Source organism: Lepidochelys olivacea (genome assembly GCF_965140295.1).
Source record: "Lepidochelys olivacea isolate rLepOli2 genome assembly, chromosome: 5".
NCBI classification, from domain to species: Eukaryota; Metazoa; Chordata; order Testudines; family Cheloniidae; genus Lepidochelys; species Lepidochelys olivacea.
In genome coordinates, this window is record NC_140415.1 from 24,399,545 (window position 1) to 24,418,307 (window position 18,763).

Consider the following 18,763-nt stretch of genomic DNA (forward strand, 5'->3'; position numbering starts at 1 on the left):
AGCACCCAAAGTCAATACAGCTACCTTCTCTTGCAAGGCTCTGTGGCCTAGTGGCCAGAGTCAAAACAGCTGCCTTTCTTAGCAAGGCTGTGTGGCCTAATAGCCAGAAGGCATGGGCCACCACCAGAGGAATGGTGACCGGGGTAGAGGGCCCGGACCCTCCCTGCTCCACCAGGTCCCAGCCCAGGGCCTTGTCAGTGCCAAGCATATTCACCACTGGATCAGCGGGGAAACGACCAAAAAACACGTTAACTTATTGCTCAGTTCTACAACCAGACCAATGTCCAATTCCCCTGGGCTACTTCCTACCATGTCTTCCAGTGGCATGATCTCTGGATCTCCTGAGTCTCTGGCCTGTGAAGCTCCCAGTGGTTCCACCATCTCCTGGGTGTCCAGGGGTAGCTGAGTATCTGTCCGGATCCCGGCGGGCTTGGCCTTTTTGGTCTTGGGCTCCAGCAGCTCCCAGGCAGGAACCTGCAGCATACATCCTCCTTCCTCGGCAGTCAGCCCAGACTGACCTGTGCTACTCTCTTTTATACTGCTGTTCCAATTGGAGCTTCTTCCTCAGCCTACAGTGTGATATTAACGCCCTCTCGTCAAGTGAGGGGCACGTACACCCCATCCCAGGCACCTTACAATGTCTCTTTTAAGCCCTTAGCTTCTGACACAAGTTACAGCTTCTGTAATAACTGTTAGCTGTCTGAAGCTTATGGGTCCAGTAAAAGTTTCGCTTCAGTGGGTCACAAGTTTTCTCCACTCCTAGATCACCCGCAAACGGCCCATCATGAGCTAATAAAGCAAAACTCTCCTATACCTCTCAGGCACAACTATTTGCTTGCACACTTCTTCAGGAAGCTGCTTTTTTCCAGAAGGAGCTTCCCCAAATAATACACCATTTTGAATAAATAAAACTGACCTTTCCTTCCCCAGGAGGCGTCTGATCCTGTGTAGCAATCCTAGTCTGTTCCAAAGTAATATCACTTGACTGAGCAGATATAAATTCTTTCGGTGTTTCACTTAAACCTGGAACAGTCTCCGGTACAAAAGAATCCTCAGCTCCTTCCTCAGCTGGCAAGCTGCTATTCTCAACAAACAATAGCTCAGGGGGGGAAATTCCCCCTCACCTCCAGCTCACCTCACTGACAGCAGGCAAAGTAGAGGAATCAGATCCATGCTAGTGTCCAATCAGGTTGTCATAACAGTTACAATGTCATTACCTATCAACATATCAGCAGGTAGCAAATTCCTAATACCAGCTACAATATCATCCTTAAATTTTTCCCCACTCAGGTGGATTTTAGCCAGAGGCACAGTCATTGAAAACTCAGCCAAAGCTTGAAGATTTATACTTCAGCCAGGCAATTTATCTTTTCTCACAAAACTTTCTTTAACCAAAGTAATATGAGATGCAGTTATCACGCCACCCGGTACATTCAACCCCATTTACTTTTACACTCTTAATGAATTGTTCACTATCATCCCACGACTCAGTTCTAATATCATTCAGGAGGCCATTTTCCTCTCCCACAATTTCCTCTGTGGCTAATGTGGTAGCATTAGCACTTATACTGGTAGCACTGGAACCCACAAGAGGGGTTGCGGGTGCAGGTTGTGACCTTTGAGCAATTTGACTTTATATGGCCAGGGATCCCACCTTCATGGCAAACAACTGGCTTCCCCTTAGGGTAAGAAGGCTTTAAAATCTGGGCTCCCTTGAGGTTTTTTAACACAGCTGGGGTTAGGTTTATTCTTAAATTCTTCCTCCCTTGTAAACTGGAGATTTCACCGCTCTCGAGCCCTTGACACAACATACTCATCAGCAATTTCTGCTGCCATCAAAACCGTGGAAGGTTTTTTGTCACAAACGGCTGCTTTGACATCACTGGTGACCACCCATAATAACTGCTCTTGCATCACTAAATGTAACAGCTTATCAAAGCTGCCATCACCACCCACCCCTATTTTTTTTTACATAACTACGCAGTTTATGCACATATTCCACATGAGTTATATTGTCAGACTTTTTAAGATGTCTCAATTTTAAACAATAAGACTCAGGGGTGATTTTAAGCCTTTTTAATACAGCTTCTTTAAAGCTCTTATACACCATAGCATCTTCCCTCTTCATTTAATTAAATACTTGTCTGGCTTTTCCAGTCAATCTGGTTAAAAAGATTGGCATCCAATTCTCCTCTGGAATCTTGTGGATTTCACACAGTCTCTTAAAGGTGGATAGGAATTCCTCTATGCAATCAGATTCACGATAAATTGGGCAGGCTTTTTCCCATTCCCTGCTGTTGAGAGGAGGATGTATCCCAAGGCTGAGGCGGCTATTCTTTTTGCTTGTCCAGGATGTAGAGCTGCAGTGTGAGAACTTCCGCCTCTCTCTGGTGTGCTTCTTTCTTAGCTTCCAGCTGCTCCATGCACTTCAGTTGGGCTTCCTTGGCTGTCTCCTCAGCTTCCTTCTCCATCTCAGCCATCTGGGCACCTTTGGTGGGCATCCTTCTTTCCATATCATTGATTGCTTGCTTCTTCCTCATTCAGAGTTCCATCATTTTAATTTCATGCTCATGTTGTTGCTTGGTTGCCAGCATCTACATATGGATCACTTCTGCATCTGGGGCATGGGGTTGCTCAGGCACTGCTTTTTGGTCATAGTCCATGAGCATAGTTCTCAGTTCCTGATCTGGGGTATCCTTCTTAATGGTTATCCCCCTTTCTTTTGATGATTTTTAAGCTCTTTTGTGTCAAGACTCTCATATGATTGTAAATCATCCGTTGTAACTAATCTTTAAACCTTAAAACTCTCAATATCAAATTTTAACATCAAATAGTATTGGGTTCTGATCTTAAAGCCCAATTGACCTGTGGCATGTGAATCCTGCCAAGTACACCAAATTGTCATGGTGCCTGATACATGGCTCACAACTTAGAGGCCAATCTCAGGTCAGACTTTCAGAAAACAGGGCAGACACTCCCAACTGGTGGTATATTCTATAATTACATTTAACCAAACAAGCCACAAATGTGTGCTCCTGGATCGCTATTCTAGCTTATCATGGAGCCACAGACAATCCCCTTAGACACTCTAGCCTATGCTACCACCAAGACAAATTGGATTCCTGTGATGAAAGATTATTAAAATAAAAAAAATCATCACATATTAGGTACTTCTAGCTGCAAGGGACCGGTCACTTACCCCCAGGTCAATGAATGCTCTGGATCTCAAACCAAAGACAATGCAGTCAGCCAAATTTTTTTGGTAAACTAACTAAAGATTTATTAGCTAAGAAAAAGAAATGAGAATTAGAGGTTAAAGCAGGTAAAATATGTTAAAGGTGAATTTGAGTTTGTACATTCAAAATGATAGAAGGGACGTTAAATGCGCTAGTTTTCTGTAAGTCTCTCTGGGTTGCCCAAATAGTTTTGAGGACCTCAGTCCTTGGTTCAAAATTTACCCTGTCAGAATTCACCAGTCCAAAGACGGAATACGAAAGAGGTGGCCAGGGGCCTTTGTTCTCCCTTTTTAGATCTTGACCCTTTTTGGCTGGAAAATCCTTGCTGTGTCATGGGGTCAAGCAATTCCCTGGCGTATGTGCTTTCCCATCAGTTCTTCAGATGGGCTGCAAATTTTTGCTTGCAACTTCTGTGTACATGCCGTTTGCGGTGTCTTCGGGAATGGCATGCAGCGGCTCATTTACAGTTCTGTTGTTATTCCTGAAGAGCTCACCTATGGGCGTTTCTCAGCCTAACTGCATGTTGGAGTTATATACATATACCACAATTTCAGGGCTCCATACGGAGTGTCGATACACATATTATAACAAGATAATAATACTCAGCAGATTATAGCGAGGCATACTTTGGACAAGTTTTATCACAATTTTGTGAAAGAGGTGACCATATTATTGTAGGCAGTCACCTTCCCCTTTAGATAGCATCACAGCTGCATGTGAGTATGCTTGCTCTCAGTGAGGGAGCACCTTTATTCCAGACACTTCCATCAGAAATGATTGAATCATTTTCAAGTAAAGAAGGAGTGAAATAAAAGACAGTTTCTCTGATAATAGAAAATTTTGGTGACTTTTTTAAAAACACCTCAGCGGAAGGTGATAGAAACTTGGGATTTGGAGGGATGTAGTCAAAAGATGTGCCTTTAATTGTTCCATGAAAAACTGAATTAGATTCAGATGAATTATAAGAGTTTTTTTAAACAAGAACATACTTCATGCATGTACACTGGAACAGTAAAAAATAATTTTCTCCCAAAATTCCACAAGCACTGGCCCTGTGTGTCCATTTTCACTAAGTGGGTGATATATCCAGATTCTATTGAATGTACACATTGTGCATAACAAAATGGAATAGAATTTCAGTTTTCTTACATAAGAAATTGCATAATGTGACCTGTGAATGTATGTAGTTTTTGTGTCAGGCCACAAGTGCTTTGTGTTTATTGTGGTTTGTTTTTATTGACAAACTCTTTCATAAGATACCTAATCACCCTTATTTTCTTCGTTCAAGCTAAGGAAACCACTTTGATAATGCTTTCCTGGACTACTGCTTGTTCCAATCTTATCTTCAGTAGTATATTTATTCAATGAGCGTGACACTAGGTGATATTTAAGAAGTTTATTCATAGCTGTCAAGCATTAAACACACAGTAAATTTGATGACAAATGCTACTGACAAGAAGTATATCTAAAGTTAAAGCAAAGTGTCAACCTTTGAGCATAACTTCTCTAAACAGTTTATTGTTCTTAGGTGAAGGAACAAGTAATGTTGGTAATTCTTGCTGGATAGGCTTTTGAAGTCCAGTGCTAACAGTAGAGATAGCTCCTGATCACTAATTGCTTTCAGATTTTTTTGCCTGTTCGAATTCCCCAGACCCAGTTCCCCACTTGCAGACTCCCTGCCAGTTGGCAATGTGCAGGACGGGGTAACTGCACTTGATGGCTGCTGCAGCTGTGGAGTGGTGGAATGAGATGGGCAAGGAGCCTGCCAAGACCATGGACTGATGCAATGACAGGACACTGGGAATGAGGTTGAATCTGTACTGGCCCCTCCTGACCCACTCCCACTGTGTGTGCCAGGCACCCCTTCTTCTCCCCATGCCCTTCCCTCCCTGAGTGCTGGGCACCTCCTTGCCTGCTCTTCTTGAGTGTGCTGGGTGCTCCCTCCTCCCCTTCATAACTGGGTTCTGGGCATCCTGTCCCAGCCATGAAAAAGATACTTTGAAAAAAACCACTGAGACCCTACACCACCCAGGACTTTCGCAATTCATACTGAAGCCCCTTACAGAGTTGTAGGGTTCAAAGCCAGAAGGGATCACCCCAGTTCAACTAGTCTGATCTCCTGTATATCACAGGCCACCAACACCTGCACCCAGCACAGTCAACCCAACAACCACAACTAGACCAAAAGTATTACAGCTCCAGGAGACTGGACAGTTGCATTCAACTGCCAGTGGATAGAAAGGACAGAGGTGCACCCGTGCTCAAGGCCCCACAATGGCAGGGAAACGGTTAAGTGAGCTATATTAAGTGTAACTGCACAAGTCACCAGTTGTAAACTGTTTTTAGAAAGAAGTTTAATTTTTGGAATGGAGATTAGCGATAGGAGTTTATTGCGTATGAAACCATTAATTGTCTTTATTTGTTGCTTTTTTCCTGTCCTCCCAGCCCCCAATATTAATGCCAATATTTATCCAGAAAACAGTAAAGCTAATTTTTGGCACTGATTTCCACCCGTTTTTAAATTTTTTGAGATAAACACTGATTAATTCCTGGGAAAGTAAGCAAACAAAAAACAGAAATGAAGGGCCTTATTTATAGGACCTGAAACTTCAACCAGAACACATGTGGCCTTCAAAGTGGTATTTTTCTTAGGCAAGTCAAAGACTCACGTTCATTTACTTCCCTTTCACACATTATTTATCTGTAAGTGCTCTGAATTTGACTGTGTTACTTCTTACCTGTGTTATAAACTGGAATCCACTGGTAGAATTCATTCTTGTAGGGAACTGTGTCAAATTCACTGCATTGCATCTGACGAAAGGTTGGTGTGTCTTGTCGACATGGGACAATGTTACACATACGGTAGCGTTTCCTTTCTCCAGTGCAATACTTTCCGCCAAACTGTGGCCTAGAAATAAAGTGTGAAGTTTTGTGGCTTTAGAGTCTGTACAAAAGTTAAGTGTGTTTTATTTTAAATAGTGCATTCATAACAAGGTGCCGAACACTGAAGTCAATGGGGACTCGACTTCTCAGTCACTTAGGGCAAGCCTACACTTAAAATGCTGCATCAGCACAGCTGCATTGGTGCAGCTGTAGCATGACAATAAAGACACTCAGATGGGGGAGAGTTCTCCCATTGGTATAATCCACCTTCCGAGAGGCAGTAGTTTTCCCACTGACGTAGCGCTGTCTACAAGTGGGGTTTGGTCAGTATAACTATATCACTCAGAGGGGTGGATTTTTCACACCCCTGCGTGACAGTTATACCAATATATGTCTGCAGTGTAGACCAGACCTTAGGCATTTTGGAAAATGTGACACATAGTATTATTTGTTTAAGACAGTAACATATAGATAGTTCATCATGAGCTCAACCATGTCAGGAGCTGATCACTCCTTGGAGTTAGGCGCCTAACTACCTTTGAGGATCTGGGCCCTGAGCGTTTCCGTTCTTTTTGAAAATGGGACTTGGGCAATTTTAAAAAAAAAAATGCCTTTTACATACCCATTTATCTGGATTCTAAGAATCCATCACCAGGATCTCTAAGACTTCAAATGGTTTAGGATCAAATGTGATTTGCAAGTACTCAGCAGCTCCCAGGAATAGGCCACTAATTTTTACCCCCACATAGTTATTGAGAATATTGCAAATTATCCAAAGTAGTATCATTAAAACAATGTTTCTGATGTTGTACTAATCCTGCAGGTGAAGATTTCGTCTCTCTCTGGTAGAAGTAATTTCCATAGAAGGTAAGAAAGACTGAGAAGCAACATGAAAATTGTAAAAGGCAAGGTGGGTGGATTCTAGTCAGGGGTGTTTCTATGGGGAGCAGTGGGTTTAATGGTTGCCTTGCTGCAGTAGCTGTTGATAATATGGTGAGAAACAAAAGTGTCCCTATCCTCACAAATACCCAGACATCTCCAACACCTTGCATTACATAAAAAAACGCATTGAAAGGATTGGTGATGAACTATGCACACAACTTACTCTGGGTTATTGCAGTGTCTTTCTGCGCTCTGAACTCCTGCCCCACATGTCCGTGTGCAATGAGACCAGGAGGACCATGTGCCCCATCCACCATTTATCATTTCTGGATTCTTTCCCACTCTAATGCACTCTGCGTTGAAGCACCACTGAATAATAAAGAAAAAACAAATACAGAGGGTCAGAAAATTATCAGAGCAAAAAAAAAAATGCAGACTGGTGAATGCTTAAATAAAAATCTAGTCAGCTGTGTGTGCTGAAAACCATTTAATCAGCTTTGTTGGTCTAAAGTTGACCTAGAACAGTGGATCTCAACCAGGGGTACATGTACCCCTGGGGGTATGCAGAGGACTTCCAGGGGTATCTAGATATTTGCCTTGTTTTACAACAAGCTACATAAAAAGCACTAGTGATGTCAGTACAAACTAACATTTCATACAGACAATGACTTGTTTATACTGCTTTACATACTATGCACTGAAATGTATGTGTAATATTTATATTCCAATATAAATTTATTTTCTAATTATATGATAAAAATCAGAAATTAAGCAGTTTTTCTGTAATAGTGTGCTGTGACACTTGTGTATTTTTGTGTCTGATTTTGTAAGCAAGTCGTTTTTAAATGAGGTAAAAATTGTGGTATGCAAGACAAATCAGACTCCTGAAAGGGGTACAATAGTCTGGAAAGGTTGAAAACTACTGACCTAGAAGAGGTAAAATCCCCTCATTCTGTCATAGACTGTGTCAAGCAACATTTCCTCAGCAAAATTCTATTGATAACTGTTGGTCATAACTAAACGATTTGGTGGTTCCTTCTGACCTTAAACTCTATAATTTTCAATGTCATTTGTATTTTGTATGTACCTATTGCTAGAAACGTAGGCACCTTCCATCTATATTCTATTGGAGATGGAATGGAAAAGTCCTTTAGTTAGAGGCCTATGGTGATAGGTCACTGAAAGGAAGCGTGTGATGAGTTGAGATGGGTTCAAATTCAGAAGAGATATAAATTGTGGTGTAAGCTACAAACGGGGCACGTAAATGTAACATGGCACAGCTAACCAACAGAAGGTTCTGTAATAGGGAAAGAAACCAAAAGAGAATGTATAAAGTATAAAATAAAGCAGCTCCTCTCTTCCCACACACAAGGTCAAATTCTGATCTAAATTATTCTAGTATAAATCCAGAGTAATCTTATTTAAATTCTGCTTCATCCACTGTACATCCTGCATATAAATAACTGTCATGGGTTTTGGCATAAATAGTTTCTACTGCTTATTATTCTATGTATCTATCGGCTCAGAAAAATGTGTATGATATTATACTGTATTATTTGAGAAATAGTAAATGACCTTGTATTTAAAGGCTGTGGTTCAGATTTTCAGCAGATATAAATCAGCATAATTCCACTGACTTTAACAGACCTAAACCAGTTTACGCAAGCTGAAGATCTAATCCACTGTATCACAATGTGTAAACACGAGAGCAGACTGCTCAACTGTGCAAAATTAATACAGTCAACAGTTTTTTATGGACAGAAATGATCTTTCACAGTATTGTTAGTACGAGTGTCAGAATCATATAAATAGAGCAGGAGTTACATTTGCAGGTAAAACTAAGTTTTTAAAATGTACCATACATATTTTCCCCCAAAAGCATTTTACAAAAACTTAAACTAATATATAGATTATCCTATGAGAATTTCATCTTCCACTGATAGGCCTCCACCTCTGAGGTGACATGGAAGCAGAGTACCATATCCATATGAAATCTCAGGGCGGATTTAGGTGAACACAGGGCAATTACCTGAGCTGGAATTTGGCTATAACACTGTGGTTAACACAATTTTTCCTCCAAAAAGTGCCATGTTAACTTTAATGACCTCAGTCTTGGCTTTTCTATTCTATTAGGTTTCCATAATTTGCTCATCACTGTACTACTTTAGCACCTTCCAGTAGGACATAAGCAACATGACTGATATCTATCACATGTTCACTCTTTTGCCCAGGGTTTGCAGGCCATCTCTGCCAGGCCTCAGGGGTGCAGAAGAGTCTCAGAGAGGAGCCACTGCAGTGCTAGGTCCAGGTGGTTGAAACCAACAAGCTGTCATATACCCACTCCAGGGGCGGGGAGGATGAGGAGGAAAAATTACAAGTCACTGCTGTGTGAAAAGGAATCAAAATTAACGTTATATAACAAAATGGCTGGGAGAAACTGAGCTACTGCCTTCTTTCACCGCTGGAGGCAGAAAATCTGGTGGCCTGAACTGAAGAGTGGGGCTTAATCTTGGAGCCTCCAGCAACAACTTTAGAGCTCCTCCAAATTCCGCAGATGGGAGGTATTGCCCATTAGTGGTGATTGAGAAGAGATACTGTGCAACAGGTTTCAGAGTAGCAGCCGTGTTAGTCTGTATTCGCAAAAAGAAAAGGAGGACTTGTGGCACCTTAGAGATTAACCAATTTATTTGAGCATAAGCTTTCGTGAGCTACAGCTCACTTCATCGGAGGCATACTGTGGAAAATACAGAAGATGTTTTTCATGGTCTGTGTGTATAAAAACATCTTCTGTATTTTCCACAGTATGCCTCCGATGAAGTGAGTTGTAGCTCACGAAAACTTATGCTCAAATAAATTGGTTAGTTTCTAAGGTGCCACAAGTACTCCTTTTCTTTGTGCAACAGAATTGACTTGAAATGAAGCAAACAATTTCTGCTCAATTACATTATAGCCAATATCCTGTAGTTGCTTAAATAAGTAATTAAACAAGAGAAAGTACTGTCACTGTATCTTTCAATCCCCTTCTCTTTCTATGAGGATGTCTAGCTAGGTCATATTCAGTATTTATTCGGATAGCCTTAGTTTCCATTCTACACGCCACTAAGCTTAGTTGACAACTTGTTCCGTGTGTTTACTATACTTGGATTTAAATAATCCAATGAATTCTAGGTTCTTTAAGGATCAGAAAGATTTCTCCTGGTGTCCACCATAGAAAGACCACCCTCATCACAACAAACAATATCCTTTCTCCTCCCTTCTCCTCAGAAGTGCTTCCCATCCATTTAGACTAGATTCCCAGCCTTCCCATTGAAAATATCTGCACGAACCCACTATTCCCCCAACCTTTCCTTCTTTTCCCTAGGTCATTGCCAAATCTCTACTTTTGAAGAAAACCCTCTCTCCTGTGGTCACCTGCTCCAATCCACTACTAGTCCAGCAGTCATTAGCCCTGTACTGATTCATGCCTTATGCTACCCTGACTCAGAGGCATCCTAGAATGAATTTTGCCACTGGCAAGTCACCATGCATCATCACCACCACCAAGGAGCTGAGTTAGCATTTGGTTATTGTTCCCTGCCAATGGAGGATTTTTCCCTACAGGATATTTAGTGGTGCTTTGAAATGTAAATATCCCACCACACTGTTCATCACTTCCTCTGAGAAACTAATCCTCAGCTAAATAGCTGCATATCATCTCACTGGTCAGGAAAACTTTCCTGATATTCTGCTTTTAAACTTTCCCTTTCTTTCATTTCATTCCACTCCTCTCAGTTTAAATTAGTTTCATTCTATGAGTCCTAATGTTGAACCTCTCAACAAAGGTTTCCTGTTGAAACTATACTGTGAGCTAGACTGTGGTGCCTTGGTAGGGTCCCGCTTCATCAAAATCCTTGACCTGCTAGAACAAGAACATCAGGTGGGTCAAAACTGAGTATCTTTCATGCAGTGTGTTATGAACAGGGGGCTGTAAACTTTGAGGGCTTGTCTACACATGAAAGTTATTCCAGAATAAGGTAGGTTGTAAATGTAAAGTGGAATAACTATTTGGGAATAACTGTGTAGACAACCGCTTATGGGCAGTTTGAGGGGGAGGCAGAGGGAATGATCTACTTTGCCACAGAATCACAGTGCACAGACTTGTTCAGGTAATGAGACTTTAGTAATGGAGAAGAAATGGATTTATTTCATGAAATCCCGATTAAGGACATAATCCTGAGAGGATCTGAGCACTCATGGCTCCCACTGAAGTGCTTGTCATGTTTTAGGATTGAACCCCCAAATCATTTAATAGCTATTCATTTCACATCTTCCTTTACAAGACAGCTAGCACAATTACTACAACACTAGGGAAATTTCACCAGTATGGAGTCTGAGGGTGGTGCTTTGGGTTCCAGCAATGCGACAAATTCAGAACAAGACTCAGGTGCCTAACTCCCTTAGCGAGCGAGGCTGTGGACGGCATTAAGAAGTACTGAGGTCATACCTTACAGTCCCTATGAACTAGGAAGTTGAGCTCCAGCTGGCTAGCCAATAGTCATGGATTGAAAAGAAAGCTATTAGTCCTCTCAGCTTGAAGAAAAACAGTAGAGTAATGATAATAAAAGCAAGCGGAAAAAGGTCAGGGTTTAAGATTAATATCAGAAAAAAAACCACTGCAAAATCCTACCCAGCGCCTCATCGTGGTGCAGCGGTGACCCTGGCCGTCTGACGGCTATGGTAACAGGGTGTATGCCCTGGCAGGTCTAACCATGCTACAAAGGTGTTGGACTACCCAATCCAGGGAACAGGATTGCTCTCTCAGAGGAAAGAGCAGTTTTCCTTCTCCTTAGAGGTTGAAGGCTAGCTAAGCTTGAGGAGGTACGCATGCCTGCCCGCCCAGCCAGTGGGATGGCTTGAAGTCAACGGCTAAAACAACATGAGTAAATGGGCCTCAGTTTCCTGCGCGTCATTGAACTGTTCTTCAGTAGTGGAGCAGAAATCAAGCGTCGAGAGGTTGCTAAAAATGTCAGGTGCTAGGCCGACACAACACCCTCGCTGTGTGTACTTACAATTGTACGTCGCTGGCAAGGGAGGAAATGTTAAACCATCTGATGGAGAAGAAAAGGATAAGATGCGACATCCTCGGTGTCTGCAAAACCCGATGAAAGAAGGAGTTGGAAGTCAACTGCAAGGATGGAAGCGCTGTGAGGCTCAGAAAGGGAGATGGCGCTAGAAAAGTTGGAGGAGTTGGATTTATCATCAGTAAGGATTGGTCTTTGAAAGTCACATCATGCCAGCTAATATCATCATGTATCGGTGTGCTGCATCTTCAGATGGAGTCAAAAGCTACCCTCAAGGTCATCCAGGCCTACGCTCCCACAAGTGCAAGTGAGGATGAAGAAGTGGAAGAATTCCACCGAGAACTCGAAAGAGCCCTCGTGCAAAAGTCCACTTACACGGTCACGATGGGAGATTTCAACGCCAAGGTTGGGTGAGGGAAAGCTGGCGAAAAGTTCATAGGAAGATACGGCAGTGGCAAAAGGAATGAAAGAGGAGAAAGGTTCGTAGCAATGGCAGAAATGAAAGAACTGTACATAGCAAACACCTGGTACAAAAAGACAGCTGCAAGGAGGTGGACATGGATCGCGCTAAATGCAAAAAGCAAGAACAAAATCAACTACATTTTAGTCAATAAAAGGCATATCGTCCAAGATGTCTCTGTGGTGCTGCCTTTCAACACCGGCAGTGACCATTGCCTGCTTAGAGCAAAGTTGATTTCTGACAAAGCGGTGGAAAAGAAGGCGCTACAGATGACAAACTGGAAACAGCAGCCAAAGACCTTTGATGAAGCAAAATTGAAGAAATCGATTTGTGGGTTTGACTGGAGCCAGACGAAAATGTGTGATGAGGACTATAGTATCTTTGCCAACAAGCTGAGACATTGCATAAAAGCAGCTGAAATTGAAAAGCCAAAGGAGGCAAAAGGAAGATTGTTGAACGAAACAAAAAGCTTGTTGGAAAATCAGAGAAACATGAAAAGGAGCTCAGATAACAACCTCGAGTATTCCATTCTGTGCAAGCTTATACAGGAAAAACTGAAGGATGACTGAGAACTTCCAGAAAGAAAAGCTCCTCAAAACAGCTGAATCACGCAAGAGCCTCAGGACATGCAAGCAGGAATTGACACAGTATAGATTGAGTGTAACAGCGTTGAAGAATGAGGATGGAGAGATAGTAATTGACAGAGCAGAGATGGAGGAGGTCTGCAGGGACTTCCATACAGAACTGTTCAAATCAAGAATCAAATGTCCTTCTCCCAACGCTCCAAGAGTCAGAAGAACGCGCCAACCCCCCCCAATAACTGTCAGTGAAGTCTGAAGCGCACTACATCAGATGAAGAAGGGAAAAGCTCCAGGCAAAGATGGAATAACATCAAAAATTATTTCTGCAGGAGGCAAAGAACTTTGGAAGGCCCTCGCTTTAAGATTCAGTTGATATCTTGAAGAACGAAGAATACCATCAAGCTGGAAGGAGTCGAATACCATCTTACTGCACAAGAAAGGCGATTGAGAAAAATCTTAAAAAACTACCACCCTATATGCCTGGTCTCTCACATCTACAAGCTCTTTACAAAGGTGATAACGAACCGACTCTCACAGAGTCTGGATGAACAACAGCCGAGAGAGCATACAGGATTCCAAAGAAATTTCAGCACCATTGACCATATATTTACCTTTAGCCAGCTCCTAGAAAGAGCAAGGGAATACAAGCTCCTGCTGTGCATGGTTTTCATTGACTATGAAAAAACCTTTGACAGCGTCGAGTTTGAACCAATATTAAAGGTGCTCACAGAGCAGGGCATTAACACACACTACATCAGTTTGTTGAAGGAAGCGAATACCGGATACACAACAGACTACTCTCCTCAAAACTCCCCTCCACATCCCAATCGAGAAAGGTGTGAAGCAAGGAGATAAAATTACACCGAAACTATTCACTGCCTGCCTCTAAATGGTTATGAACAAGATCAATTGGAGGAGTGGTGTCAACATAAATGGAGAACGATTATCTCATCTCAGATTCGCAGACGACATCATGCTAATTGCCAAAAGCACTAACCAACTGCAGAGCATACTACGAAGACTCAACAAGAAAAGCAGTCAGGTCGGCCTGAAAATGAACCGCTGTAAAACGAAATATATGCTATCAGACGTCTTACGAAAAGCCCGAACAACAGTAGCAGGAGAAAAAAATCGAAAAAGTGGAACAGTACATATATTTGGGCCAAGAAGTCAATATGCGCCAAGACCTGAATGGAGAACTCTCGCGAAGGATTCGGGAAGGATGGTGTGCATTCAATTCCATCAAGGACGTCCTCAAGGGAAAAACCGACAAGACCACACGCGCAAATATCTTTAATTCAACAGTGCTGCCAGTCATGTTGTACGGCAGTGAAACGTGAGCACTGACGAAGAGAGAAGAGCAGCGGCTGTTGGTAGTTGAAAGGGCAATGGAATGAGCCATGTTGGGAATCTCCCTTCTGGATCACATCCCAAATGAAATGATCAGAGAACGCAGCGGTGTGAAAGATACCATCATGGAAAGCAGACCTAATAAGATGCAATGGGTGGGCCACACAGCATGGCTCAAGGACAATAGGTGGACCGCAATCATAGCTGAGTGGTACCCACGAGAACAGAAAAGGCCACCTGGCTGGCCTCCAAGAAGATGGGAAGATGACATTGTTAAACGCGAGAAGAATGGCAGCCGTGTTGTGATCGGCGCAGTCTTAACGACAGCTGAAAACTGTTGGATGTTTTCTACATTTTCAAATAGATTGATTTCAATTACAAACACAGAATACAAAATGTACAGTGCTCACTTTATATTTATTTTTATTACAAATATTTGCACTGTAAAAATGACAAACAAAATAAATAGTATATTTCAATTAATCTAATACAAGTTCTGTAGTGCAATCTCTTTATCATGAAAGTTGAACTTACAAATGTAGAATTATGTACAAAAAATAATTGCATTCAAAAATAAAACAAACAATGTAAAACTTTAGAACCTACAAGTCCACTCAGTCCTACTTCAGCCAATCGCTCAGACAAACAAGTTTGGTTACAATTTGCAGGAGATAATGCTGCCCACGTCTTGTTTACAATGTCACCTGAAAGCGAGAACAGGCATTCACATGGCACTGTTGTAGCCGGCATCGCAAGATATTTACGTGCCAGATGCGCTAAAGATTCATATGTCCCTTCATGCTTCAACCACCATTCCAGAATATATGCGTCCATGCTGATGACGGGTTCTGCTTAATAACGATCCAAAGCAGAGCAGACCGATGCATGTTCATTTTCATCATCTGAGTCAGATGCCACCAGCAGAAGAAGGTTGATTTTCTTTTTTGGTGGTTCAGGTTCTGTAGTTTCGGCATTGGAGTGTTGCTCTTTTAAGACATCTGAAAGCATTCTCTACACCTTGTCTGTCTCAGATTTTGGAAGGCACTTCAGGTTCTTAAACCTTGGGTCAAGTGCTGTAGCTATCTTTAGAAATCTCACATTGGTACCTTCTTTGCGTGTTGCCAAATCTGCTATCAAAGTGTTCTTAAAACGAACATGTGCTGGGTCACCATCCGAGACTGTTATAACATGAAATATATGGCCGAATGCGGGTAAAACAGAACAGGAGACATAAAATTCTCCCCCAAGGAATTCAGTCACAAATTTAATTAACGCATTATTTTTTTAATGAGCACCATCAGCATGGAAGCATGTTCTCTGGCATGGTGGTCAAAGCATGAAGGGGCATATGAATGTTTAGCATATCTGGCACATAAATACCTTGCAATGCCGGCTACAAAAGTGCCTGTTCTCACTTTCAGATGACATTGTAAATAAGAAGCAGTCAGAAGCATCTCCCATAAATTAAACAAACTTGTTTTTCTTAGCAATTGCTGAACAGGAAGTAGGACTGAGTGGACTTGTAAGCTCTAAAGTTTTACATTGGTTTGGTTTTGAGTGCAGTTATGTAAAAAACAAACAAACATACATCTACATTTGTAAATTACACTTTCATGATAAAGAGTTGGCACTACAGTATGTGCATGAAGTGAATTGAAAAATACAGTTTCTTTTATCATTTTTACAGTGCAAATATTTGTAATAAAAAATAATACAAAGTGAGCACTGTACACTTTGTATTCTGTGTTGTAATAGAAATCAATATATTTGAAAAAGTAGAAAAACATCCAAAAATATTTAATACATTTCGATTGGGGTTCTATTGTTTAACAGTGCGATTCAGTGATTAATTTTTTTAAATGTAGCTAATTTTTTGAGTTAGTTGTGTGAGTTAACTGTGATTAATCGACAGCCCTAGTAACAATTCATACTTTCTGATCTTCATTTTTACACAGAAGAAGCCCATAATCACCTTTTTTTCTCCACATCTAGTTCCATCTGCGGCAGCATCCAGTTTTGAGCGGCAGGATCCTTTCACTGAGCACCACAGTGTCTGGCAAATATTCTGTAAGAAAGAACAAACTGCAGCTACTTTCAGAAGAGCTGAACTCCCAGGCCACGATTTTCAAAAGTCATTAATGATTTTGGGATATCTCAATTTGAGATAGTTTAAGGGGCTTGACTTTCAGAGGTCAGGATGCTTAGAACTTTTTGAAAGCGAGGCCCCTTTAAAGTTCTCTCAAAATCAGATACTCCAGATCTCTAGTCACTGTTTAAAATTTTAGCCACAGAACAACTTTAAATTTACTCCTCATTAGTGTGTTGTCATAGATCTGTGCACAAATACAAAACTGTGAACATATTGTATCCAGCTGACTGAATTCAAGTTCTCTTGAGAATTTAAAAGTTCTCCCGATTGTCTGAACTGACATAACTCTCAAGCACCCACTGTTAATTGGAAAAATTTCTTTACAAAGTTTGGGGCACATTGTCCATGCAGAAGCAGCCTCAAGAGGGGAAAACATACCATAGCCCCTGACTGCATTTTCTCTTCATTAATCATGCTATTGGAAGTGTGGTTGACTTCTCCTTACAAGTGTCTCACCTTATTGACAGAATATTATTGCTGCAGTACCTGCAGGCCAAATCCCCAAATCTTCACTCAGTCTTAATCAGACAAGCACCTATACATTTCAGTGGGCATTCATCTATAAAAAGACACTTTAAAAATAAATTAGGACCTCAGGATTGGCTGGTAATTCTGCTTTTGGAATTAGGTTTCTTTGCACTATACATTTTTCATCGTTGCCTAATGTCTGTAATTTAGATTTAATCCTATGCACCTTAATTTTCATCCCCTTTTGGATTTGGTATATTGTAGGTTTTTTCTTCCTATTGTACATTGAGCAATTTACAGTGTGTGTGTGTGTGTGTGTGTGTGTTTGTTTACAAAGTATAAATAGGTTTCAAAGTAGCAGCCATGTTAATCTGTATCCAAAAAAAGAAAAGGAGTACTTGTGGCACCTTAGAGACTAAGGAATTTGAGCATAAGCTTTTTGTTCACCTGCACATCTAACAATGTGATATATGCCATCATGTGCCAGCAATGCCCCTCTGCCATGTACATTGGCCAAACCGGACAGACTCTACGTAAAAGAATAAATGGACACAAATCAGATGTCAAGAATTATAACATTCAAAAACCAGTAGGAAAACACGTCAATCTCTCTGGTCACTCGATTACAGACCTAAAAGTGGCAATTCTTCAACAAAAAAACTTCGAAAACAGACTCCAATGAGAGACTGCTGAATTGGAATTAATTTGCAAACTGGACACCATTATGTTAGGCTTGAATAAAGACCGGGAGTGGATGTGTCATTACACAAAGTAAAACTATTCCCCCCACCTCCACACACACACACTGTTCCTCACACGTGCTTGTCAACTGCTGGAAATGGCCCACCTTGATTATCACTACAAAATACTTGTTTTTTTTCTTTCCTGCTGGTAATAGCTCACCTTACCTGATCACTCTGGTTACAGTGTGTATGGTAACACCCATTGTTTCATGATCTCTGTGTATATAAAATCTCCCCACTGTATTTTCCACTGCATGCATCTGATGAAGTGAGCTGTAGCTCACGAAAGCTTATGCTCAAATAAATTTGTTAGTCTCTAAGGTGCCACAAGTACTCCTTTTCTTTTAACATATAAATAGCAACTTTATATACACACACACACACACACGTGTTCCTATTTTGGCACTTAAACAACAGCTAGATTTTCCAAAGGACTCAGCACTTACCAGTTACCATTGTGACACTCATGATATCCAACATGACAAGTACTTTTGAAAATCTGACCCATAGGGTCTACCAGCCACATTCAGATATGAATTTGGATTCCAAAGTTTGGATCTTGGGTTTTGGCATCTCTCTGTTAAACTCATTCACAAAAAGTTTGTTTCAAGAGAGTTGCTTGTTATTTATCATGTGTATTGTTTGTGGGCTCCTATTATGATCACATCTTTAGAACACTGGGAAAGAAAGATGACGACAGAACTGCTCAAAGTATTCTAAAATCTTCACTCAAAGCATGGTTTTAGGTGAAGCAAACATGCCAATGGCTGCATTGAAGTTCCCTATTTATAATTCAATACTAGCATTGTTTAGAGCAGGGGTTTCCAACTGTGGGCCGTGGCCCAAAGGCGGGCCACAACAGTCCTGGGAGGTCTGCCAGCACAACTGCATTTGCCAGTCAAGCTCTTAGTAAATCTTTAATTCCGCGTGACTCATGTAATCGAAGTCAAA

The 18,763-nt window shown here is 41.3% G+C and overlaps 1 protein-coding gene across 1 annotated transcript in view; it reads right to left on the reverse strand.

Annotated features, from left to right (window-relative positions):
- The window catches only part of ADAMTS12 (ADAM metallopeptidase with thrombospondin type 1 motif 12), a 319,746-nt gene that overhangs the window by 115,765 nt on the left and 185,218 nt on the right, over nt 1-18,763 (reverse strand). The window contains exons 10-12 of the mRNA XM_084629649.1: nt 16,425-16,517; nt 7,225-7,370; nt 5,975-6,144 (exon numbers count right to left, since the gene is read on the reverse strand). Coding sequence (XP_084485775.1) covers nt 5,975-6,144; nt 7,225-7,370; nt 16,425-16,517 — 409 coding nt within the window. The remainder of the gene's footprint in view (nt 1-5,974; nt 6,145-7,224; nt 7,371-16,424; nt 16,518-18,763) is intronic.